The sequence below is a fragment of the Capsicum annuum genome, chromosome 4 (genome assembly GCF_002878395.1).
Source record: "Capsicum annuum cultivar UCD-10X-F1 chromosome 4, UCD10Xv1.1, whole genome shotgun sequence".
Classification (NCBI taxonomy): Eukaryota; Viridiplantae; Streptophyta; class Magnoliopsida; order Solanales; family Solanaceae; genus Capsicum; species Capsicum annuum.
In genome coordinates, this window is record NC_061114.1 from 12,224,464 (window position 1) to 12,248,916 (window position 24,453).

The following is a 24,453-nucleotide window of genomic DNA, read 5'->3' on the forward strand; positions in this document are numbered from 1 at the left end:
TGTGTTGACACGTTATAAAGAGGCAGAATATAAACACTGGAATGCACTGGGGGATATCAGCAAGCTAGTTCATAAGAACAATGAAGTGTAGGAGTACTATTCCTTGGTAATTCATAAAATTCCTTTTATAGACAAAAAAAATACATTCTTCTCATCAATACAATTATTTAGCAAACACTTGCAACAAAACAAGTTATTTGGAACAAGAGTTTCCAAGAGCATGTTCAACAAGCGAGAAGTTGAATTCTGATCTTTTGTAGCATCCCTACAACATCTTTCATGTTTTTCCGTCTTGTTGGATATTCATCACAGCAATCTAATGCTACTTTCATGATTGATGCCACACAATCCAACTTCTTCATGACGTGATTATCTGTTGGTAGAACCAAGTTGGCATCTGCAACATCTATTACTGCATCGGGAAGTGAATAACTCACCCAGTGCTTCAAGCTAAGATCTCCCTCAAACTCACTAGGCTTTCTCCTACTAAACGTTTCCAGCAACATGATTCCATAACTATAGACATCACATTTAGTAGACACCAATCCATCTTGTCCATACTCTACAATCAAACAAGTAATTTTAAGATGTAACATAATTCTTGGTGGAATTGGAAAATAAAAAGAATGGGAAAATAACTGTTTAGAGAAAAATCAAGAGACGTACCTGGAGCAATATAACCCAGTGTTGCTAAGGTTTTGGTGTATAAATCAGACTCATCTTCACCAAGAAGTTTGGAGATGCCAAAGTCACTTAGGTGGGCAACCATATCCTCATCCAACAAGACGTTACTAGGCTTCACATCACAGTGAATCACTGTCAATGCGCACCCATGGTGAAGATATTCCAAAGCACATGCCACATCTATCATTACGCTTAATCTCTGCTTGATATCGAGGAAGTAATTGTGTGAATACAAATACTTATCAAGACTCTCATTAGGCATGTAGTCAAGCACTAAAGCCTTAAAATCAATGTTGGAACAACTGGTAATAACTTTTACGAGATTACTATGGCGAAGGCTATGCAAAACGTCACATTCTGTTTCAAAACTCCTGAATGCTGCATCCAGTTGAAAATTGAACACTTTAACAGCAATGGCAGTTCCACTTCTGAGAATGCCTTTGTAGACAGAGCCAAAACTTCCAGAACCAATCAGATTACTCTCGCAAAGCGCATCAGTTGCTTGGAGTAGTTCATAGTATGAAATTCTTTCTTGTGTTATGGCAGACAATGAATCAGCTTGTTGAGGGGCTCTATTACCTCTTCGATACCTTATCCATAAAAACACAACAGTTGTAGGACCAAATAACAATGTGATTCCCAGCAAAAGAAATGGAAGTAGCAACTTTTTCCTATTGGATTTGTGTTTTGATGAAGTGGGGCATGGCAGGACATTAAATCTTGAAGAACCACACAATGCTTCATTGTCGACGAAAAACTCACTCGAGAGGTTCTTGAAAGGACACGCCGAGGGTATTTCACCGTACAACTTGTTGACAGAAACATTGAAATACTTATGGTTCTGGAGTTTCTCCAAAGACATGGGAATAGTTCCCGATATATTATTATCAGAAATGTCTAGGAATTCCAAACCTACCATGTTGCTCATTGAGTCTGGTATAGCTCCTTGGAACTTGTTGTGTGTCAAAGAAAGGTGTGCCAGATTCTGCAATCCTCCAATTTCTCTTGGAATTCTATTTGAAAATTGATTCATTGAAAGATCTATTAGTGTCGCAGCCTTTAGATTTCCAATTTCTGGAGGTAAAAAACCTACCATGTTGTTTGACGATAAGTCAAGAACCACTAGATCTTGAAGGTTCCCTAAGCTTGGTGGTATATTGGAACTCAATTTGTTGGAACCAAGATGTAGCTCCCTAAGGGAAGTAATATTCCCTAAACAATTAGGAAGAGATCCTGAAAGTTGATTTTGATCCAAGTAAATATCACCCAGATGCTGCAATTTACATATATGATCACCAACAAATCCTGTAAGTTTGTTGTTACTCTAGATGAAGCGCTGAAGGTTTCTCAAGTTTCCAATTGTTGTGGGAATCAATCCAACGAAATTGTTTTCAGAAATATCAAGGAACAATAAGCTGCTTAAGTTCCCAAATTCATTTGGAATTCGCCCTTTGATTTTACAACTGTTGGCGTGAAACTTTAAAAGAGATGTGGAAAGGTTCCCCACGGAGGCAGGAAGCATGCCATTTAGAGGGTTGAAAAACATATCAAGAACTATTAAATTTCTGCTATTGGTTAAGGAAGTCAGGAAGCTTAATGATGAGTCGCTGGTTAAATTGTTTCCCCCTAAATTTAGAAACTGTAGACGAGTCAAATATCCAAGTGAGTTGGGAATCAAGCCGGTGACTTTGTTGTTTGAAAGCTCAAGAATAGTAAGTTTGGAACAATTGGAGATGGAATGAGGAATAGTCCCAACAAGATTGGTTAAGTTCCTCAGATAAAGCTCTTCAATGTTGGGTAAGATAGAACCCATGTTTGGTGGGAGGCTTCCTGATAGATTGTTGACCGAAAGAGAAATCACTCTCAGCCCGGATATGTTGAAGATTTCCACATCAAGTGAACCACTAAATCCATTATCCCCAAGAACTAATTCCTCTAACTCAACGAGATTGCTTATCTCATTGGGTATTTCACCTGTCAACACATGAGATGAACTCTTGAATTTTAATTGGGTATTTAGCTCAATGCTTATCTATGTGATTCATGCTTTAGTTTGACTTGATAGATGACTCTTGAATTTTAATTGGTTATGGGAGAAGGTGTCAACAAGAACTCATAACTATATACTTCTTTTTCCTATTGTTATTGATCAAAGTGTTTAGAAGGATGTACATATTATATTTTTTTTTACTCCATTAAAGTTCTTAATTTAAATTTCTAAGAATTTCTGATTGTGCAGGTTTGTATTTTTATATGGACTCAAATATATAGACCGATACTTTATTAGAAGTTAGGCAACTGCCAATAGAAGTTCAAATTTACTTGTTATTTCTTAAAACAGATTAATTTTAAACATTAAAAGACGCTCCTTATATGGTGTTTCTTGTCATACGCTTGAAGATTTATTTATAATTGTTACATTTTATTACTCATTAGATACATAAATTCATCTAGTTGTAAAAGTTCTAATGGATCTATAAAAACTAACATGAGACACCATTAGAATATATATGTACCTATAAGCTTATTTCCACTAATCTGTAGAGTCTGCATGATGGTTAAGTTGCCAATCTCCCGTGGTAAGAATCCTCTTAAGATTGTTCAGCGCCAGTGACAAAATTTGCTGTGATGAGATATTGAATATGGAGCTTGGGACAGAACCAGTAATCTGATTATCCTCCATGGCTAACTGTACCAAATTAACAAGATTTCCAATTTCTTGTGGAATTATCCCTGAAATGAATGTGTTATAAAATAAAATTCTGAAGTAATAAGATACAATAGTGCTAGTATTCATAAATGGAACGTACCAGAGAAATGGTTGGTTCCGAGTTCTAATATCTGCAAGTTACTCAATCTTCCAATTTCACTATTTATTGGACCATCAAACTCATTATATGATAAAGACAAAATTTGAAGTTGAGAACAACTTGATAAGCTTGTAGGCATATGATCTCGAAGCTCGTTTGTGGATAAAAAAATCCCTTTGATTATTGGGATACCATTGCATAAACCATTGGGAAGATCTCCTGATAAGTTATTGGTTGCAAGTGCAATGACTTCGATTCTTGAAATATTGGAAATTGTGAAAGGTATAGAACCTTTAAGTTGATTACCTTGTATAGATAGCACTTTCATGTTGTGAAGATTTCCGATACCTTCTGGAATGTTTCCTTGAAGTGAATTATAAGATATCTCCAAAGTCTCCAACCTTGAGACATAGGAATAAAGCCTACGAGTTTGTTACCCCTCAAGTTTAATACTCTAAGGTTTATAAGTCTTCTAATCTCTTTTGGGATTTGACCCTCTATGGAATTGAATTTCAGATTCAAAGTCTCAAGTTTTGAAATATTAGAAAATGAAGAAGGGATGGAACCAGTGAAACTATTATTTCCAAGCTTTAGTACTTGAAGTTGGTGTAAAAACCCAAAATAAGAGGGAACCTCCCCGCTAAAGCTGTTGAAACTTAAATCAAGAAACTTAAGTCGATGCAAGTGTGCCATTTCTTGAGGCAAATTTCCATGGAATTTGTTGCTTCCCAAGTCAAGAGAAACAAGAAATGTGAGGTTCCCGAGTTCACGGGGTATTACGCCCATAAGAGCCATGTTTGAAAGATTCAAGAATCTCACTCTCTTGTGACGAGAGCTACAAGTGACTCCAAGCTAATGGCAAACAGACGTAGCTGGAGACCAACTTTCATCCAAGAAGTGAAAGGGGTCTGAAACGATTTGAGATTTCAGAGAAAGAAGAGCTAATTGATCAGTGGAGATGTTAAGTTGGGTCATGGCTGAACTACTTATAACATAGTACTGAAGCAACAAGAGAAAAGAGGTGAAGGCAACAAGTATCTCCATAATTGCATATATTGGTAAGAATATGGATATGGATAGTAATGATATTGTTTTGGGACTTTAAATAGCAAAGAGGTCTTTTTCTCTTTCTGATTTTAAAATTTATAAAAATCTTTTTTATGAGAATTTTCCATTCCGTTATATTTTAAGGAAAAAAGGAATAGCATTCCTTTAATTCATTAATTAAGTAATCTAAAGAAACAATAAAGTAACTTTAATTTGTTTAAGTGGCAGACCTAGAAAGAAGACTCAAAAAGGAGTCGTCCACTAAGTTTTATAACCAAATGTAAGATGCTAATTGGAGGAGCAAGAATAAATTGGATAGATTTTCCTTTTTATTATCTTTGTTTAACTCCAATAGATATTGAGTTAACTACTTAAACAGTATTGACTATAATAGCATTCATAATGAATAGGGATTTAGTTTTGGCAAAGCAAAATTTAACTAGTGTCAGATATGGTTCATTGTGATCTATATCTTTTGATACGGAGTATAGATATATATGGAAAAAGTTACTAAAAATATCAACAACTATTAGGCTTGAACCCATAATTTTTATATTACAATGAATTCAATATTGAAAATCATAGAAGTTGAACCTGTGATTTAAAGGATTTCTCGGAGTAAGCCCCCTGGCCAAGTTTGTTATTACTCATGTGCAAGTCCTGAAGGTCTCTTAAGTTGCCAATTGTTGTGGGGATCGATAGATACAATTAAGTTGTTTCCTTTAAGATAATGACATGTTAAGCTGGTTAATGTAACAATTACAATATATATAACAAGTAGCTAACAAGTAGCTATTTTTTTATTTCGTATTCACCTTTAGTTTTCAGATACAAACGACACGCTATAACTCCTTATTTGAGTAAATCAATGGTCACTTAACTTTATATTTATTACACAAAAGTTACTTTTCATTCTTTCATTACACAAAAGTCATTTAACTTTGCTCCGAGCATCACAAAGGTCACTATTACCGGATTTTACAATAATCCCATCGGAAAAATGAAGTGGCAACATTAATTATTTATTAATTTTAATGAAGTGAATATATAATATATTACTCATATTTTGACCCTTTTTATATGTGCACAACTCCATTTTCCTTATAGATTATTTAATGAAAGAATACCAATTTTTAAATAGATTAGACTACATAATCAAAACTATTTTCATAAAAAAAAATGGTTGATATTTTTATAAAATATTTCATAATAGTGCATTAATCTAACAAAAAGGTGCATCGAAAAAGAGTGTTACGACCCGAACCGAGGCCCTGGTCGTAACAAGCATCCCAGACCATGGAGGCCCGGGCGCCCTTTTACATCTGGTAATCATACACTATACTCATATAATAAAGAAAATATGCGGAAATATAAATTATTACGAAATCATGGTCATGTCTTGAGTTAAGTACATCAATACGAAAGAAAATACATCAACATCTAAACAACATTTGTTTCTGTCTGCGAAATCTCAAATACATACGAAATTAGCAAACTGTCTGAAACTTGGACAATGCCCCCAGTGGACCTAAACCAAAGTAAATAACAAGTGACCGAAAAGAAATAGGCCTTCCGAAATAAAGAAGGCTCACCAACTGCACACTTCACTTCTGTCTGAATAACTCTACGGCTTAGCAGGACCTCTAGACTGAGCCTTAGACCCTGAAATATAGGGGGTCAATACAATTGTACTGGTACGCAGAGCAATCCAAAATAATGTGTATATATATAACATAGATGAGAGAAAGTCTGAAACATCATGCATGAAATAGTTAAAATACATAGGCAATTTCAATGATCTTAAAAATATTTTGACAATGCGGTTCTAATCTTTGTATTACTTCTGAGTTAGGTCGTACGCCCTACAATTCTATGACCCCATGGGCTATATGGAGTCCTCCCTTGAATCAGCGGCCAAGCCCTCAACCCATGTTTTCCACAAGGGTTGGAGTATCTGCTTATCTACTACTCCACAGGGCCATCGCCAGCGTACAATTTCTCTTTTTAGGTAACATAATAATCCGATCAGCAAAATACGATTTCGGACAATGAGTTTTACGGCTCATGCCTTATTCGGGTAACCATCAAACATCTATTAAGCCAATTTTTAGTCTGTTCTAAACATGCATCTTTCTGAAATTAAATTCTGAAAATCTAAGTAAAATCTATATTTTTAGTCTGTTCTACATCTGCTATGACATTGTCTGAATTGGTATCGTCATACCAATACTTGCAAGACATGTTTCTGAGCAATAAAAAGATATCATATGACAGTCTCTTCTTTCAAAATATAAAGTTTGCACCACCATGCTTCAAGTGATTCCAAGAAGATTGGTACTTCAAAATATTTATTAAATTATGTAAAGATCATTCCTTTCAGCATTTCAACAAACATGTGTTGGTAATGAAACTTGCAACAAACCATGAAATCTTCTCATTAAACATCTTTAACCTTTAGCACCAAGTAAAACACCCGCTCTTCAATTTAAAATCACAATTAAGTCATAAACAATACTCTCAAGAAATTTGTATCATGTTTTCAACAATGCATTTCAAGTAAATCATAACTTGCGGAAATGAGACTCTTTTTAAACAATAGAAGGGATTTCTAGTAGTTCATGCTCTCAGTTCATCATTCAAGCTTATCAAACGCATACATATTTATATAACTATATATATGTATATATAACTATATATATATATATATATATGTATATATACACGATCAAATTTAGGTGAAAGGCCTCAAGACCAAACCAGTAGTATCATTAAAGAACTCAAAAAGCAAGATTGTAACGTAAATTCCAAAACCCCTTCAAGAATTCATGATTTCATAATTTTTAAATATTGTTGAAACAATTTCCTTATGCCCATGCAGTTTTAGGAAAACCCCACTGTAGACGCGTAAGTTTGTCCCTCCGAAAGATTAATTTACCCAATTTTACCTTATCCTACCATGTACCCTCATCCATGTTATTATACCCTCACAAAATAATAAAAAATAATACTAACAAACTCCCTAACAAATTCTATCCAATACCAACCCCTTTACATCTCATCCTAACAACCTACCCAAATAAAAATAGACATCTAACCCTTATCCCTCCAATTAAAAAATAACACCTATCCACCTACCCTACCTCACTACCACATCCTCACCTCACAGCATATATATACACACAATATCCACGCACAGGGGGGATTATTTTTTTCTCTTCTTCTTCCTCATAAAAAGGATCGAGAGACCAAAAAAAAAATTCATCATCAACAATACACACACTACACAAAATTTATCTCTTTCTCCGGGATAAATACATGACACACACTCTCACAGAATCCTCCATCGCCACTCATCATAACCGAAGAATATACATCATGCACACACGCAGTGAAGTTGAGAGAAATTGAGAAGTTTGAGAGGGGAGAGGGGTCGGCAATTGAGAGAAACGGCGCGGAGAGCTCCGTTCCGGTGACCAGATCTCGCTGCAGCTCCGTCTAGGCAACCACAACCGTCTCTTTGACTGCTCCGGTCAAACCCACATTAGAAAATCTCCAAAACCTCTCTGTTTCTGTTCGTTCCGACAAAATATTGTCGGAACACCGTATCCAAAACCCATTGGAAAACCCATATCACTATCTCCTTCCTCCATAAACCACCATAAATATATCAAATCGACCCAACTCTTTGGTTTCTACCACTGTCGGAGTTCAATAACAACAGTCAACTTGAATTTTGGTCTTTCTTTATTCTGGAATCTTGGTTTTGGTCGAAGTGGATTGCATTTGAGTTGATGGGTTTGCCGTTGAGGTTCTGTGGTGCTCACACCTGAGTAATTCAATTTGATCAAAATAAAATCGTCAATTAAGGTCCAAATCCGTCCCTTCTCATTTTTATTTCATTATATGTGATTGATGGGTGTGAAGCATGATATGATGTGAATATTTGGTGATTTTGATTTGTCGTTTGATTTTATTGATAGTGGTTGTGGATTGTTAAAAATAGTAGACGTGAATGTTATGCTGGAATCTTGAGTTGAATTTGGAGGTGGGAATTAAAACATTGATAAAAGTGAATATTAGTTTATGTTGATTCATTGATAGTCGCTTGATTCGGGATGAGCATCAACTTTGTTAAATTCAATAGTCTCATGTTTTAGGTCGATAATTGTTAGGCAAACGATAGGGGTAGGCAAATTTAAAAATTTTGGATTGGTGAATGCCTGAAATGTATGTTGAATGGTTTTGTTTTACCACTTTTGGATCAATTGTATTCATTTGGCGGGGAATGCCCCGAGGAAATTTGTCTTTGTCATCGGGGAATGCCCCGCAAGATCTTGTATTTAGAAGGACGTTCGTGATAAAGGCCCGAGGTGTCGGGTAAAACATTGGAGTGTAATTTAGGATTAGTGTAGGTTAGCGTAGGATTTATATTTTCGTATTTTCTATTTTTGGACTGTATAATTAGACTGAATACTAAATCTTGATTTGTTTTGTTTGTTTGTTTTGATTGATTGTTTTATGTGTTTTGTGTGGTTTATACATTCGTAATGCCAAAATAGCCGATACACTCCACCAAGCGACCGTGGTCAAACCACGGAATCAAGGGGTTCCTAACACCTTCCCCTTGGTCAACAGAATTCCTTAGCTGGAATCTCTGTTCACAGATCAGTTTGAGAGTCAAAAATTGTTTTGAAGAGGATTTTCCAATGGTGACTTGACACATCAGATTATGCCAAGTGGCGACTCTGATTTTTTTTTAAATGTAAAAATAATCCCTTTTCAGAATAAATCTTTATTTTTTCACTTTAATAATGAAAACCCTTTCGACCCTTAAAACCAAATCTTTTTTTTGGGGTTAGAAAAAGGGGCGTGACAGCTCTGGCAACTCTGCTGGGGACAATGATAAGTTTTCAGAATTCGAGCTATATTTTGGAGTCGTATCGGCTTTGTTTGGCATTACGAGTGTATAAGCATTGTTTGGGATTATTGTTCGTGTTATTGTGTTCACTTTTGTGCGTTTTCGTTCTCTTTGTTTATAGTATTTATCCTATGTGTTACCGCTTTATATCTGTCATCATGTGTCCACCCCCCGGCCTTCTTTCTGCAACAAGTCCGTAGTACACGTGTTGTACACGACCTCTAGTTGAGTCACCCTTATTTCGGTGGGGGGAGCTGTCGGTGTTATGGAGTAGGTGGAAAGCAAAGCAGTCACTATCGACCATACGCCCCCCCGAACAGCCTTGTTAGTGAACCACAACGTAGGTCAGCCTTTAGGTCATGCTTATGTGCATCATACTGAGACCTAGCGGGACCTACATGGCCCTTTGTAGGAGACTCATCTCTAAAGCATCTCTACGTGCTAATTGTTGCATCTTTAAGGGTAACGTGGTCATTTGACGGACTGATTTGAAAAAAAAATTGTTAGGAATAAGGTGCGTAGGCAAAAACAAAAAAGAAAAAAGAAAAGAAGAAAATATAGAAAAAAAAAGAAAAAGAGTGAGTCGAAAAGAATGAATCAAAAGGAGTGTCATAGTTTATTTTAGAGTTCTTTAGGGCTTTTGTTCTTCACGATCCAAAAACTCAAAAAGATTTTTTTTTATGTTTTGCATTTAACTTCTCAAGGTACCGTAAGTTCAACAAAAAAAAAGGGTTTTGTTTGCTTTTTCTACTTATTGGTCAAAAACAAAATACCAAAAAGATTTTTTTTTCATAATTGGTGGTGTCAATCTTAGTTGAAATGTCTAGTTGAAAATCCAAAAAAGTTTTTATTCATTTGTTTTTGGTTGTGTCTCTTAAGTTAGGGTCAATTTATTTGTTAATCGTTAATTATCCAATTTGGATGAACTACGCATACCTGATTCCCTTTCCTCGGGCTGGGATACGTAGGCAACCCTCGGTGGGTTCGGTATTCTTTGTGTTGGCCTTTGTCTTATTATTAGCCTAGGTCTCTCGCCCCATAATCTAGAGTTGTTTGCCAAGTAGACTGATTTCGCTCAGTACTTCTGTTCGCCAAATTGGAGTCATGAATGTAGTCTGTCCCATCGACATGTGCTTGCATCAAAAATCCCAAGGGTTGGGAATCTTCTACTCCTGTCGAATTTTTGAGATAACGTCTTATGTGTTATTACAGGATTGATTTGTCCACCGAGTTTAGAGTTCTGATGGTTGTCAAGGTGCCCAAAAAGTTAATCAAGTTGTGGGAAATGTTTAACTATGTTGATCAGTAGAAACTGATTAAAATATTACGTGATCTTATAGAACTTCTGCATATTACCCCTCGTCCAGATTTAATAGAGGCTTTATCGACCTTTTGGGATCCAAGTAGTTTGGTGTTCAGGTTTGGAGAATGTGAAATGACTCCTACTTTGGCAGAAATATCCGGTTTGTTGCATTTGCCCTATATCGAGAAGGATATGATCCGAGCACAAAATCATACTAGCGTGAGATTTTTGCAGTCTTGTGGTTTAAAAAGTAAGGGTATCCATTTGACCTCGGAAGGGTTTGATTGTTTTTGGGATGAATTTCATATAACTAAGGAGAAGTGGGAGAGAAAACGTCTTGAAGTCTTCACCCTCGCTTTATTAGGCATTTTAGTGTTTCCACTAGAAGAAAGACGTATTAATACATGTTTGCAATCTGTAGTGATGGCTCTATTTCATAAGGATCAAAACGACAAGGGCATTAATCAAAAGGGTAGGTTCACTCTCATACCCATGATCTTAACAGAAATATATAAGGCTTTAACCGAAGTGAAGGGGGGATAAGATTTTTTGAGGGCAGTAACTTGATATTGCAGTTATGGATGATGGAGCATTTGCATGCGCCTTCTTTAGTTAGACCAGACGTGGTAGATCATTATATTCCCAATTGAGTGAAAGCCATGAACTCCAGGTTGCGTTTGGATAAATTCTCGCTACCTGTGGGAGTCGAGGCATGGATTGAATTTCTTGAATCAAGAACCGGGGATAACATTTTGTGGACTTATCTGTGGCTTCGACCGAAGATAATCTTGTTGGGTTGTCAGATGCAGCTCCTTTTAGTTATGTTAGGGCTCAATTGCACTAGACCATACAGTCCTTCTAAGGTACTGCGCCAGTTGGGTAGGCTACAGGACGTGCCACCAGCAGTGGATCTTCTGAAGGATATTGAGTACTTCAAGGACCAAGCCTTAGGTGAGAGCAAGTACGAGCAGTTTTGGAAGCATGCAACAAAGCTAGGTGTGGACACACTCAAAGAAAGTTTGGATAATCTAGGGTACACTCAGGGATATGGGGTCTGACTTCAATCTATCCCTCGGGGTATCAGTCAACCCTTACCAGTGCACCTTAGAGGGAGAATACAGGAAGAATGCATAGTAGACGACCATCAGGATAAAAGTGTAGGGTCCAAAGTGGAAATAGTGAGAGTTCAGTTAGCAGATTTGTTCAAGACTGTAGAAAGGTGTCAGAATAATCTTTCCAAGTGCACTCCTCATGAGGCAGGAATACGGGCCCGAAGCTTCTTCCCCAATATCAGGGTGTCTTTACAGGATATGCTACAAAGTTTAAATGGGAGAAAGAGAACTTCACAGGCAGGTCCATCTCAGCCAGGGTCATCACGCAAAGCACCAGTCGGAAAGAGCATTTCTTATCTTTATTCAATTTGAGTCTTTTATTTGTCTGTCATTGTAGGGTGGTGTCTGTTTTAAGTCGAAGTCAAGTTGTTTTTGGTATTAGGGTCTTTATTAGTAATTTCACCTATGTCGTCTTAGGGGTCTAAAATGTTGTTTCGTATTTGTTGTTTAGTTTTAAAGTGGTCCCAAACTTTTTGTATGTTTTTGTTGTTTTCTTTCTTCAAAATGTTATGATGTTACGTTTTTCCTTTGTTTGTTTATTTTCATTTTCGCAAAAAAAAAAAAAAAAAAGTGGGTGATGTTTATGCACATGCTGCCCGAACTATGCTAGATCTGATTCATGTACAACATAATACGTAGGCAACCTACTTTTGGGTTTGATTTAATCATTTTGTTTCGTTGTTTTTCATTATTTTTTCTTTTTTAAAGAAAAACAAAGGTCATAAAGAATGATAAAATAAAGGTAGATAGCGAAAGAAAAAAAAAGAATAGAGATGGATACGAAAAAAATATATAATAATATAATATAATAATAATAATAATAAGTGTAGATAAAAAATAAGTGTAGACAAAAATCAGGATGATGTTAAAATGACCTCGCTACCCTCAAAAGCTGGTAGAAATGAACATGAATTTAAGACAATTTTACCAATGTGATTCCCATGCTTGTTGTGTGCCTCAGTCCTAACGGATGTCGTCTTTGATGAGCATATTCTTTCAGATAACAGTGGTTGGTTTTCAGCACTCTGGCTAGTCACCCATACTTCACTAGATCCAAAGAGAAGCATGCCATGGCTAGAAGGGAGATTGAAAATTCTCTCATTGATCTAGATCAGGATCACAGGGAAGAAAGTTCTGAACACAATGATGAGGTAGTAAGGCTCAGGCAACAATTGATAGATTTAGACCGGGCATAGGCCAGCGGAATGCCTCCTCCTCCGCTCCCTAAAGGTCTTGGGAATATCTCTAACTACCCACCGCTCTCTCAGGCGTAATTCTCTGCTCCTCCTGAGTCACCTGAGCACGCACCAGGATTCACTCCGCGACATTATTATCCTGGTAGTTCTGGTGTGCCCTTGGCAGCTCCCCAATCAAGACCAGCTGCTCAGCTAGCGCCACCGATCACACCAGTATTCGTGGCTCCACCACCACATGAAACTCCCATATATGATGTGCGTCCCATAATGAGGCTTCCTAGGTCTGCCAGTGAACCAGTACTGAAGGTTTCAGATAGTCAGTATTATGCCCCGGAGCCTACTTTGCAAATGAATAAACCGTATGGGTACACTCAGCCGCCTGCATTTCCATTTAATACGGAGAAACCTGTCGCAACAGAGGAACAGGATATCATAGCCGGAAATTGAAAAGCTTAGAACAACCTATGAGGAATTTGCAAGGAATCGGAGATTATAGGAGTGTTTCCTATAAAGATCTTTGCATGTTCCCAGACATCAACCTTCCCCTCGGTTTTAAAATGCCTAAGTTTGATAAGTACGCAGGACACGGTGATCTCGTGGTATACTTGAGACGTTATTGCTACCAGTTAAGGGCTGCAGGAGGAAGGGAAGAGCTGCTCATGGCTTTCTTTGGCGAGAGTCTTTCTGATCTGGACTCAGAATGGTTTATAGATCGAGATATAGATAAATGGAACAACTGGGATGACTTAGCTTCTGAATTTGTTCAACATTTTCAATATAACATCGACCTGATTCCGGACGAACAATCCTTGGTCAACATGAAGAAAAAGAGCACTGAAGGTTTTAGGGAATACACGATAAGGTGGCGTGAACAGGCCGCCAGGGTAAAGCCTGCAATGAAAGAAAGTAAGTTGGTAGAAGTTTTCATTCAGGCACAGGATGAGACCTATTTTCAACATTTACTTCTGGCAATGGGAAAATCTTTTATTGAAGTCCTCAAAATGGGGGAGATGATAGAGGACAGAATTAAGACCGGCCGAATAGTGAGTTTTGCCGCATTAAAAGCCACCACACAAGTGATTCAAGGTGGATCTGGCACATTTGTAGGTAAAAAAAAAGAAAGAGGATGCGGCGACTATCGTAGCTGGAACCCATTCCTATCCCAAAAGACCACCTCGCCCCTATCCCCAAGCCCAAGCCCAAGTCTACACCCAAGCTCCATATATTCCTCCCCACTATTACTACCCTCCACAAAACCCTTTATATTTCATTCCACCACCCCCATACCCAGTATATAGCGTGCAACCATATGCCCAAACCCCTTCTTAACCACAGTGACGCGCGCAAGCTCCGCGAAATCATCCATTCGCTCCACCAAATTACCAAAACCCCTTCAAAACTAGTTTTTAGCCTAGACCCGAGTATAAGAAAGAGAAGGCGGTCAAAAATCAATTCACACCTCTTGGGGAGTCATATGCTAGCTTGTTTGATAGGTTAAGAAAGTTGAAGGTTTTAAGCCCAATTCAAGGAAGGCTTTCAAATCCACCATTGAGGAATCTCGATTATTCTTTAAGGTGTGCATCCTGTTCTGACATGCCAGGCCATGATATCGAGAAATGTTGGCATTTAAAGAGAGTTATCCAAGATTTAATTGACACAAATCAGATGCTGGTCCAGGCCCCGGAGGGTCCAAACATTAACCAGAATCTGCTGCCAACCCATGCTAAAACCAATATGTTAGAATTGATATATGATGGGAAAGAATCTTCGAGGGGTTATAAGCCTATTGTCAAGATACAGACCATTGAGGAGAAATCGGTGAATGTAGCAGAGTCTTTGAAAGCAATGTCATTGAACTGGGAAGGAATGAGAGAAGATAAAGCCCAAAAAAAGCACAAAAAAACCCCTAATCACAGTATAAGGCGCCAGAAGGTCTATTGATTTAAGACAGGATAAACCTAAGTTTCCAGTGATGGGAGCTCTGAGTCAGCCCATCTTGACGGTGAAAGGAGTACTGGCAGCACCTATTGTCCCCAAAGCAGTGACCCAACCTCCGATAGTTGATACAAAAAGGGTTCCCTGGAATTATGGGCGGACCATGATGACTTATCATGGGAAAGAAGTAGTGGAAGATATAGATGAGGTAAGGGGTTTGACTAGGTCAGGAAGATGCTTCGTGCCTGAAAGCTTAAGAAAGTCCATGCCAATAGTGAGTGGATCGTCATCTATCAAATAGCCTATCATCGAAGAAGAAGCCAAAGAATTTTTGAAAAAGATAAAATTGCCAGAGTATTCAATAATAGACCAGTTGAAGAAAACCCCTGCTCAAATTTCCCTTTTAACTTTGCTATTGCACTCCAAGGAGCATCGTGATGTTTTACTAAAGGTATTAAATGAAGCATATGTTCCTAGGGAGATTACAATCAACCAGCTTGAGACAATGGTCAAAAAAATCTTTGAGGTCAATCGGATCAGCTTTTCTGATGATGAATTGCCTGTTGAAGGTACAGGGCATAACCGGGGCCTTTACATTACAGTGAAGTATGAAGATTTCTATGTCACTCATGTAATGATTGATGGAGGTTCAGGTGCAAATATTTGCCCTATTTCTACTTTTCAAAAGTTGAATATTGGTGCTGACAGGATCAGGCCCAACATGTATGTGTCAGGGCTTTCGATGGTGTAAAATCAAACTCCATTGGCAAAATAGAACTAATGTTGATCATAGGGCCTGTTGAATTCGCCATAGAGTTTCAAGTATTGAATATAGGCTCCTCTTACAATCTGTTGTTGGGAAGGCCGTAGATCCATAAGGCCAAGGAGGTTGCATCTACACTGCACCAAATGATTAAGTTTGAGCATGACAGGCAAGAAGTAGTTATTCACGATGAAGGAGATTTGTCCGCCTACAAAGATTCTCCTTGTCTCTTATTGAAGCAAATAACGTAGAGGAGACATTCGTCTATCAAATTTTTGATATAGTGCCAGTGAATCGTATCCTTGAATGACAGGTTATACCAGGACCGCAATTGTCTTTCGCTTCCATCATGATGGTGAGTGAACTTTGGAAATACGAATTTAAGCCAGGAAAGGGTTTGGGAGCGTCTCTGCACGGTATAGTCCATCCCATATGTCCAAGTGAGAACGTGGGCACGTTTGGTCTGGTATTTGAGCCTACGGCTGAAGATCTGAAGAAATCCAAGGGAAAGAAAAAGGAAACATGGTCACTCCCTCGCCCAATACCACTACTCAGTGAATCATTTGTTAAGAGCGGTGTAACGAAGCATGTGGAATTTGAAGTTGAATTGGTTGATGACCGCCAGAACCCTTTTATTGATATTGATATGGTCGAATCAGGAGAAGGTACCAGTATGGCAGACGTGCAATTCATAGGTCGAGCTGTCCGGCTCAATAATTGGGAAGTTACTCCTCTTCCCGTCAGGAGGGAGTTTTGGTAGTTTATTTTTCTTTCTGTTTATCCGAGTTATTTCAGGGCTGTAATTCGGATTTTAGTTTGTTTATGTTATGATGGCATCTACATTTAAACCCTTCTATCTTTTTATTTAATGAAATGCAATGTCCCTTTTGATTCGTGTCTAAAATTTTTTTTTTTTATTTTTTTTATATATATAGTTCTCTTTATGCTGATCCTAATGACATGACATGCATGCGGAATTTTTAGCCTGACCTTAAAATCCAAACTAATCAAGATGCAATGAAGCTTGATGGGGAATACGATAAAGAAGAAGCACTGGAAGAAATAAGCAAAGAGTTGGAACAGCTTAAAGACAAACCGAATCCTAATTTGAATAAGACTGAGCCAATAAATCTAGGGGATCAAGAAGATGTTAGGGAAACTAAAATCAGTGTATATGCTTTTCCACAGCTAAAACATGGAATGATTCAAGCATTAATTGATTATAAGAATGTTTTTGCATGGTTTTATGATGATATGCCTGGTTTGAGCACTGAATTAGTGGCTCACAAATTGCCAACTGATCCCGCGTTCCCTCCTTTCAAACAGCAGTTAAGGAAGTTTAAAACTGATGTAAGTATTAAAATCAAAGAGGAAATCATGAAACAACTTGAAGCCAAAGTAATTCGAGTGGCTCGTTATCCCATGTGGTTATCCAATGTTGTTCTCGTACCAAAGAAAGATGGCAAAATTTAAGTGTGTGTTGATTACCGTGATTTGAACAGAGCAAGTCCGAAAGATGATTTTCCACTGCCCAACATCCATATTTTGTTAGACAACTGTGCTAAACACGAGGTTGCCTCTTTTGTGGATTGCTATACCGGATGTCACCAGATCATTATAGATGATGAAGACGCGGAGAAGACGTCTTTTATCACACCATGAGGGACCTATTGTTATCGAGTATTGCCATTCGGTTTGAAGAATTCTGGAGCAATATACATGAGAGCCATGACCACTATGTTTCATGATATGATGCATAAAGAGATTGAGGTATACGTGGATGATGTGATTATTAAGTCAAAAAGTCTGGCCGACCATGTTAAAGATTTAAGAAAGTTCTTTGAAAGGCTTTGCAGGTATAATCTCAAGCTCAACCAGGCAAAATATGTATTTGGAGTTCCGTCTAGAAAGCTGTTGGGGTTTGTAGTAGCCGTCGGGGAATTGAATTGGATCCCTCGAAAATCAAAGCCATTCAGGATTTGCCCCCGCCTAAGAATAGGACAGAGGTGATGAGTTTGCTTGGTAGACTAAACTATATTAGCAGGTTTATTTCTCAACTCACAACCACTTGTGATCCCATATTCAAGTTGCTGAAAAAGAGTGCTGCGGTAAAATGGACTGAAGAATGTCAGGAAGCATTCAATTGATTCAAAAGATATTTGTCAAATCCGCCCATGCTGGTACCCCCGGAGCCTGGTAGGCCTTTGATCTTATATTTATCAGTCATGGACAATTCTTTCGGTTGTGTCCTGGGTCAACATGATGTCACGGGCAAAAAGGAGAAGGCTATTTATTATCTTAGCAAGAAGTTCACCACATATGAGGCCAAGTATACTCTTCTTGAAAGGACATATTGTGCCCTAACTTAGGTAGCACAGAAGTTGAAGAATTATCTCTCATCCTATACTACTTATCTCATCTCCCGCATGGATCCTTTAAAGTATATCTTTCAGAAGCCTATGCCGACGGGTCGATTGGCAAAGTGGCAAATATTGCTTACTGAGTTCGACATTGTATATGTGACTCGAACTGCCATGAAAGCCCAAGCCTTGGCAGATCATCTTGCTGAGAATCCCATCGATGAGGAGTACGATCCATTAAAGACATATTTTCCTGACGAAAAAATATCGTGTGTCGATGAAGTCATTATAGATGCTGATCCAGGTTGGAGGTTATTCTTCGATGGAGCTGTCAATAAGAAAGGAGTCGGAATAGTTGCGGTTCTTATCTCTGAATCGGGACAATATTTCCCGATAACAGCACAACTTCGATTCTACTGTACTAACAATATAGCAGAGTATGAAGCATGCATTCTTGGTTTGAGGTTAGCTGTTGATATGGGAGTCCAAGAATTATTGGTGTTGGGGGATTCGGATTTGCTCGTCCATCAAATTCAAGGTGATTGGGAGACGCGAGATTTAAAGCTCATCCCGTATCGACAATGCTTGCAGGAGCTATGTCAACGGTTTGTGTTATTAAAATTTAGGCATATTCCAAGGATTCGTAATGAAATTGCTGATGCTTTAGCCACTCTGTCTTCAATGTTCCAACATCCTGACAAAGCCTATATCGATCCAGTGCATATACAGAGTCATGATTAGCATGCTTACTGTAATGCGGTTGAAGAAGAGCTCGATAGAGAACCTTGGTTCTTGGATATCAAGCAGTACATTCAGTTAGGAGAATACCCATCATATGCCACCAATGATCAAAAGAGGACTATTAGCCATTTGGCTAGTGGATTTTTCTTAAGTGGGGGGATCTTATATAAGAGGACCCCATATCTGGGACTTTTAAGGTGTGTAGATGCAAGAGAAGCCTCGGCAATCATGGTTGAAATACACTCTGGGGTATGCGGGTCACACATGAACGGTCATGTCTTGTCAAAGAAGATTCTTCGAGCAGGTTATTACTGGCTTACTATGGAAAGGGATTCTATTCAATTTGTTCAAAAGTGTCATCAATGTCAGGTACACGGTGATCTGATAAGTTCTCCTCCTGTTAAGTTGCATGCAATGGCCGCTCCGTGGCCGTTCTTGGCTTGGGGAATAGATGTGATTGGACAGATTGAGCCGAAGGCATCAAATGGACATAGATTCATTTTGGTAGCCATTGACTACTTCACAAAGTGGGTAAAAGCAGTAACTTTCAAGTCAGTGACAAAGAAGGTTGTGGTGGACTTTGTTCATGCCAATATCATTTGTAGATTTGAAATTCCTAAGATGATCATTACAGACAATGCTGCCAATCTCAATAGTCATTTAATGCAAAAAGTATGTCAACAGTTTAAGATCGTACATCAAAATTATACTCCATATCGCCCAGAGGCCAATGGTGCTGTAGAAGCCGCCAATAAGAATATAAAAAAGATACTACAAAAAATAGTACAAGGGTCTAGACAGTGACATGAAAAGTTGTCATTTGCATTGCTAGGTTATCGCACCACTGTTCGCACTTCAACAGGGGCAACTCCATATTTATTAGTGTATGGGACAGAAGCAGTCATCCCTACAGAAGTTGAAATTCCCTCTCTTTGAGTCATTGTAAAAGCAGAGATTGATGATGACAAATGGGTAAAAACCCAACTGGAACATTTGAGTTTGATTGAGGAAAAAAGGCTAGCGTCTGTGTGTCATGGCCAGTTGTATCAGAGGAGGATGGCTCGAGCGTATAACAAAAAGGTCCGTCCCAGGAATTTTGAAGTTGGCCAGTTGGTATTGAGACGTATCCTTCCTCACCAAGTTGAAGCAAAAGGTAAGTTCTCCCCTAACTGGCAAGTTCCCTTCGTTGCGAAGAAAGTTTTACCCAATGGAGCCTTATATTTGACAGATACTGAAGGGAAAATAGCAGAAATGGCTATCAATGCTGATGCGGTCAAAAGATATTATGTATGATACTTGATCCTTTGTTGATTTTATTGCATGTTTAGTACTTGCATTTTTAAAGATTGATATGATGAAGGCATTTTATTCTTCTATCCAAACATTGTGTCATCCTTTGTTTACCCGTTTGAGCTTCGTTTTAATTTTCTTGCATATCCCTCTTTTGGAATCAAAATAGAGTCAAAGATAAATGTAGAGGAAATGAGAATAAAAGAAAGAGTTTGAAAATTAAAAAAAAATCAATCAAAATCAAATCAAAACAAAGAACAAGCTGATGGAACTACGTGCGACCTGATTCTCCTCTCTCGGGAGTGAGATACGTAGGCTTCCCTATTTTGGGCTTGGTCCAACCAAATAAATATCTAAGATTCACCTAGTCGACAAAGCTGGGGCATGAGTTAATGTGTTGTTTGACTCGATTCCAAAAGTTGTAAGTCCCACCCCCACTTCAAGTATCATTAGCCCCTTACCATCTTTTCTAACCTTAACCAAAAGCCAAGTTACAACCAAAGAAAGTCCTTCAGATCAATTTTTGATAATGATAAGGCTAAGTATGCAGTGGATGTGATGATACATTGTGAGGTACCACTTGTTTCCCTCAGCATAAGAAATCAGGAAAGAAATACAAAAATGAGAGAGTCTTATTGGTGAAAACCCCCGTGGGCATCATAAGGCGATGGTGAGTTGAGAGAAATGAAAATGAGAGAGTTTTATTGGTAAAAACCCTTGCAGGCACCATAAGGTGATGGTGAGTAGAGAGAAATAAAAATGAGGGAGTCTTATTGGTGAAAACCCTCACGGGCACCGTAAGGCGATGGAGAGTTCAAGAGAAAAGTGAAAAGTGAAAAGAAAGAGATTTGTTGGCGAAAGTCTTTTAAGATGTCGTCAATCAAATGTGATGTATGAGTCCAATGGATTTGAAGAAGCGGCTCAGCGGTAAAGGCACGAACTCAACAACAAATAGGGAGTTTGGATAGGAAGATCAGGCAGCTCAATCCAAAATGAATGTCATACTCATTGGAGTTGGTTGTCATATTCAGATAAGTTTTCTTTTAGACTATGGGACATTGCCTTTTTATTTCATTTACATATTCATGCTTTTTATCTTTTTATGTCATTTATCAAAATAAAAGTCACCATCATTTCTTTACATTTTAAGTCAAGTCTGTGTCAAAACAAGCGAGAAAGGATTTCAAAATTTACTACCAGTCTTTTCGATTATATAAGGAAAAGCCAAGGAACAGCACAGGAAAGAAATATGATCATAATTCAACACGAAACAAAGGAATTCTATCAACCGACAGGCTGTTGGATTCGTGGAAGCATTCAGATTTGGGAAAAGGGTGCACCTCAGAGGCATGGTAAAATGGAAGCCCATTGTTCGAGTCAGAACTCACTTCCCTCAATCTGGATCTGGGTCGATGATGCGGCAAGACAGGGCAAGTGTTAGCGATTTAGAACAAAGATGAAAATAATGAGTGCTGGGCAGATACCTGAGAAGCCAAGATCTGCAAACCACCACTAAGTTTTTAACTAACAAATTTTCTTTGTTGAAATAGGGGCAAATTCGCTTCACTTAATTCAGCTAACATTAGAAATGCACATCCGTGAGACTTTACTTTATGTTCAGGACCCTCCTAAAAAATGGGATTTTACTTTTCGTTCAGGACCCTCCTGAAAAATGGGATTCTACTTTATGTTCAGGACCCTCCTAAAAAATGGGAATCTACTTTATGTTCAGGACCCTCCTGAAAAATGGGATTTTACTTTATGTTCAGGACCCTCCTGAAAAATGGCAATCTACTTTATGTTTAGGACCCTCCTGAAAAATGGGATTTTACTTTATGTTCAGGACCTTCCTGAAAAATGGGAATCTACTTTATGTTCAGGACCCTCCTGAAAAATGGCATTTTACTTTCTGTTCAAGACCCTCCTGAAAAATGGAATTTTACTTTATGTTCAGGACCCTCCTAAAAATGGGATTTTACTTTTGTTCATGACCCGCCTTAAAAATGGAATTTTACTTTATGTTCAGGACCTTCCTGAAAAATGGGATTTTACTTATGTTCTGGACCCTCCTGAAAAATGGGATTTTACTTTTGTTCAGGACCCTCCTGAAAAATGGGATTTTACTTGTTGTTCAGGACCCTCCTGAAAAATGGGATTTTACTTTATGTTCAAGACCCTCCTGAAAAATGAGAATTTACTTTCAATTCAGGACCCTACTGGAGAATAGGGTGAAGAAATGAAAAGTAGTGCAACAAAAGCGAAGTAATTGAAAGCCAAGCAACAAGTTGAAAGAAATTGCAAGTTAGGAGCCCGCCTGAAGAATAGGGTGATAAAAGTCGAGTCAAGAGCCAAAAGAAGTTATATATATAGGATTTTGTAATTACAATTATGTTTTAACTTGTAATTTTCATTTTTGATGTAATGTTAGAGCCGCAGACCGGAACCTCGATGGAACCTCACTCGATTCTCCAACTCGGTATAATCCACTTCTCTTCCAACCCTTTGAGATACTTGTGATTTCCTCATGACTTGGGTAGATAGGGTGTCCGACAGGAGCCGATTGTCCTTCTTTCTTTTACTTCTCTCTTTGAATAATGATCAGGACAAAATTCGGTCTCGTTGTTTACTTCTTTGCCTGAAAACACTGTGTGTTTACATTCAAAGGGGGCATGATGTAGACGCGTAATTTTTTCCCTCCGAAAGATTAATTTACCCAATTTTACCTTATCCTACCATGTACCCTCATCCATGTTATTATACCCTCACAAAATAATAAAAAATAATAATAACAAACTCCCTAACAAATTCTATCCAATCCTAACCCCTTTACATCTCATCCTATCAACCTACTCAAACAAAAATAGACACCTAACCCTTATCCCTCCAATTAAAAAACAACACCTACCCTACCTCACTACCCCATCCTAACCTCACAGCATATACACACACACAATATCCACGCACAGGGGAGATTATTTTTTTCTCTTCTTCTTCCTCACAAAAAGGACCGAGAGACCAAAAAAAAAAATTCATCATCAACAATACACACACTACACAAAATTTATCTCTTTCTCCAGGATAAATACATGAAACAAACTCTCACAGAATCCTCCATCATCACTCATCATAACTGAAGAACATACATCACGTACACACGCAGTGAAGTTACATCACGCACACACGCAGTGAAGTTGAGCGAAATTAAGAGAAGTTTGAGAGGGGAAAGGGGTCGGCGATTGAGAGAAACTGCACGGAGAGCTCCGTTTCGGTGACCAGATCTCGCTGGAGCTCCGGCTAGGCAACCACAATCGTCTCTTTGACTGCTCCGGTCAAACCCACATTGAAAAATCCCTAAAACCTCTCTGTTTCTGTTCGTTCTGGCAAAATCTTTCCAGAACACCGTATCCAAAATCCATTGAAAAACCCATATCACCATCTCCTTCCTCCGTAAACCACCATAAATATATCAAATCGACCCAACTCGTTGGTTTCTATCGACCCAACTCGTTGGTTTCTACGCCGGAGTTCAATAACTACAGTCAACTTAAATTTTGGTCTTTCTTTATTCTGGAATCTTGGTTTTGGTCGAAGTAGATTGCATTCAAGTTGATGGGTTTGCCGTTTAGGTTCTGTGGTGCTCACACCTGAGTAATTCAATTTGATCAAAATAAAATCGTCAATTAAGGTCCAACTCTGTCCCTTCTCATTTTTATTTCATTATATGTGATTGATGGGTGTGAAGCGTGATATGATGTGAATATTTGGTGATTTTGATTTATCGTTTGATTTTATTGATAGTGGTTGTGGATTGTTAAAAATAGTAGACGTGAATGTTATGCTGGAATCTTGAGTTGAATTTGGAGGTGGGAATTAAAACATTGATAAAAGTGAATATTACTTTATGTTGATTCATTGATAGTCGCTTGATTCGGGATAAGCATCGACTTTTGTTAAATTCGATAGTGTCACGTTTTAGGTTGATAATTGTTAGGCAAACGATAGGGGTAGGAAAATTTAAAAATTTTGGATTGGTGAATGCCTGAAATGTATGTTGAATGGTTTTGTTTTACCACTTTTGGATCAATTGTATTCATTTGGCGGGGAATGCCCCGAAGAAATTTGTATTTGTCATCGGGGAATGCCCCGCAAGATCTTGTATTCGGAAGGACGTTCGTGATAAAGGCCTGAGGCGTCGGGTAAAATATTGGAGCGTAGTTTAGGATTAGTGTAGGTTAGCGTAGGATTTATATTTTCGTATTTTCTATTTTTGGACTGTATAATTAGACTGAATACT

At 38.1% G+C, this 24,453-nt stretch overlaps 2 protein-coding genes across 4 annotated transcripts; both read right to left on the reverse strand.

The window, feature by feature from the left end:
* Positions 1–72: 72 nt before the first annotated feature.
* Positions 73–4,631, reverse strand: LOC107868269 (probable LRR receptor-like serine/threonine-protein kinase At3g47570). 3 transcript variants are annotated; one of them, XM_047410738.1, is made up of 4 exons: positions 3,495–4,631; positions 3,201–3,417; positions 667–2,658; positions 73–562 (listed from the first exon to the last, which is right to left on the reverse strand). In XM_047410738.1, the coding sequence occupies exons 3-4, from the start codon at positions 1,778–1,780 to the stop codon at positions 225–227; spliced, it is 1,452 nt and encodes a 483-aa protein (XP_047266694.1). In that variant the 5' UTR covers positions 1,781–2,658; positions 3,201–3,417; positions 3,495–4,631; the 3' UTR covers positions 73–224. The 3 variants fall into 3 exon arrangements, with proteins under 3 accessions (XP_047266694.1, XP_047266695.1, XP_047266696.1); XM_047410739.1 differs by having other exon boundaries at positions 667–3,417; XM_047410740.1 differs by having other exon boundaries at positions 3,201–4,631.
* On the reverse strand, positions 2,009–23,595 carry LOC124897910 (LRR receptor-like serine/threonine-protein kinase RGI5). Its single transcript, XM_047411523.1, has 4 exons — positions 23,303–23,595; positions 3,495–3,895; positions 3,346–3,417; positions 2,009–2,658 (listed from the first exon to the last, which is right to left on the reverse strand). Exons 1-4 carry the CDS (start codon positions 23,593–23,595, stop codon positions 2,009–2,011), a joined length of 1,416 nt encoding a protein of 471 aa, XP_047267479.1.
* Between the last annotated feature and the right edge of the window lie 858 nt (positions 23,596–24,453).

What these genes read in the sequence shown, in the direction of transcription:
- LOC107868269 (XM_047410738.1), bottom strand. Translation starts at nt 1,780, where the DNA reads ATGGTAGGTTTTTTACCTCCAGAAATTGGAAATCTAAAGGCTGCGACA. An exon ending in ACTGGGTTATATTGCTCCAG is followed by an intron (nt 563 to 666) that starts GTACGTCTCTTG and finishes GTTTGATTGTAG; the next exon opens with AGTATGGACAAGATGGATTG.
- LOC124897910 (XM_047411523.1), bottom strand. Translation starts at nt 23,595, where the DNA reads ATGGTGATATGGGTTTTTCAATGGATTTTGGATACGGTGTTCTGGAAA. An exon ending in TCACTGCGTGTGTACGTGAT is followed by an intron (nt 3,896 to 23,302) that starts GTATGTTCTTCA and finishes CTATGTCTCAAG; the next exon opens with GTTGGAGACTTTGGAGATAT. An exon ending in GGAGGATAATCAGATTACTG is followed by an intron (nt 2,659 to 3,345) that starts GTTCTGTCCCAA and finishes ATGTGTTGACAG; the next exon opens with GTGAAATACCCAATGAGATA.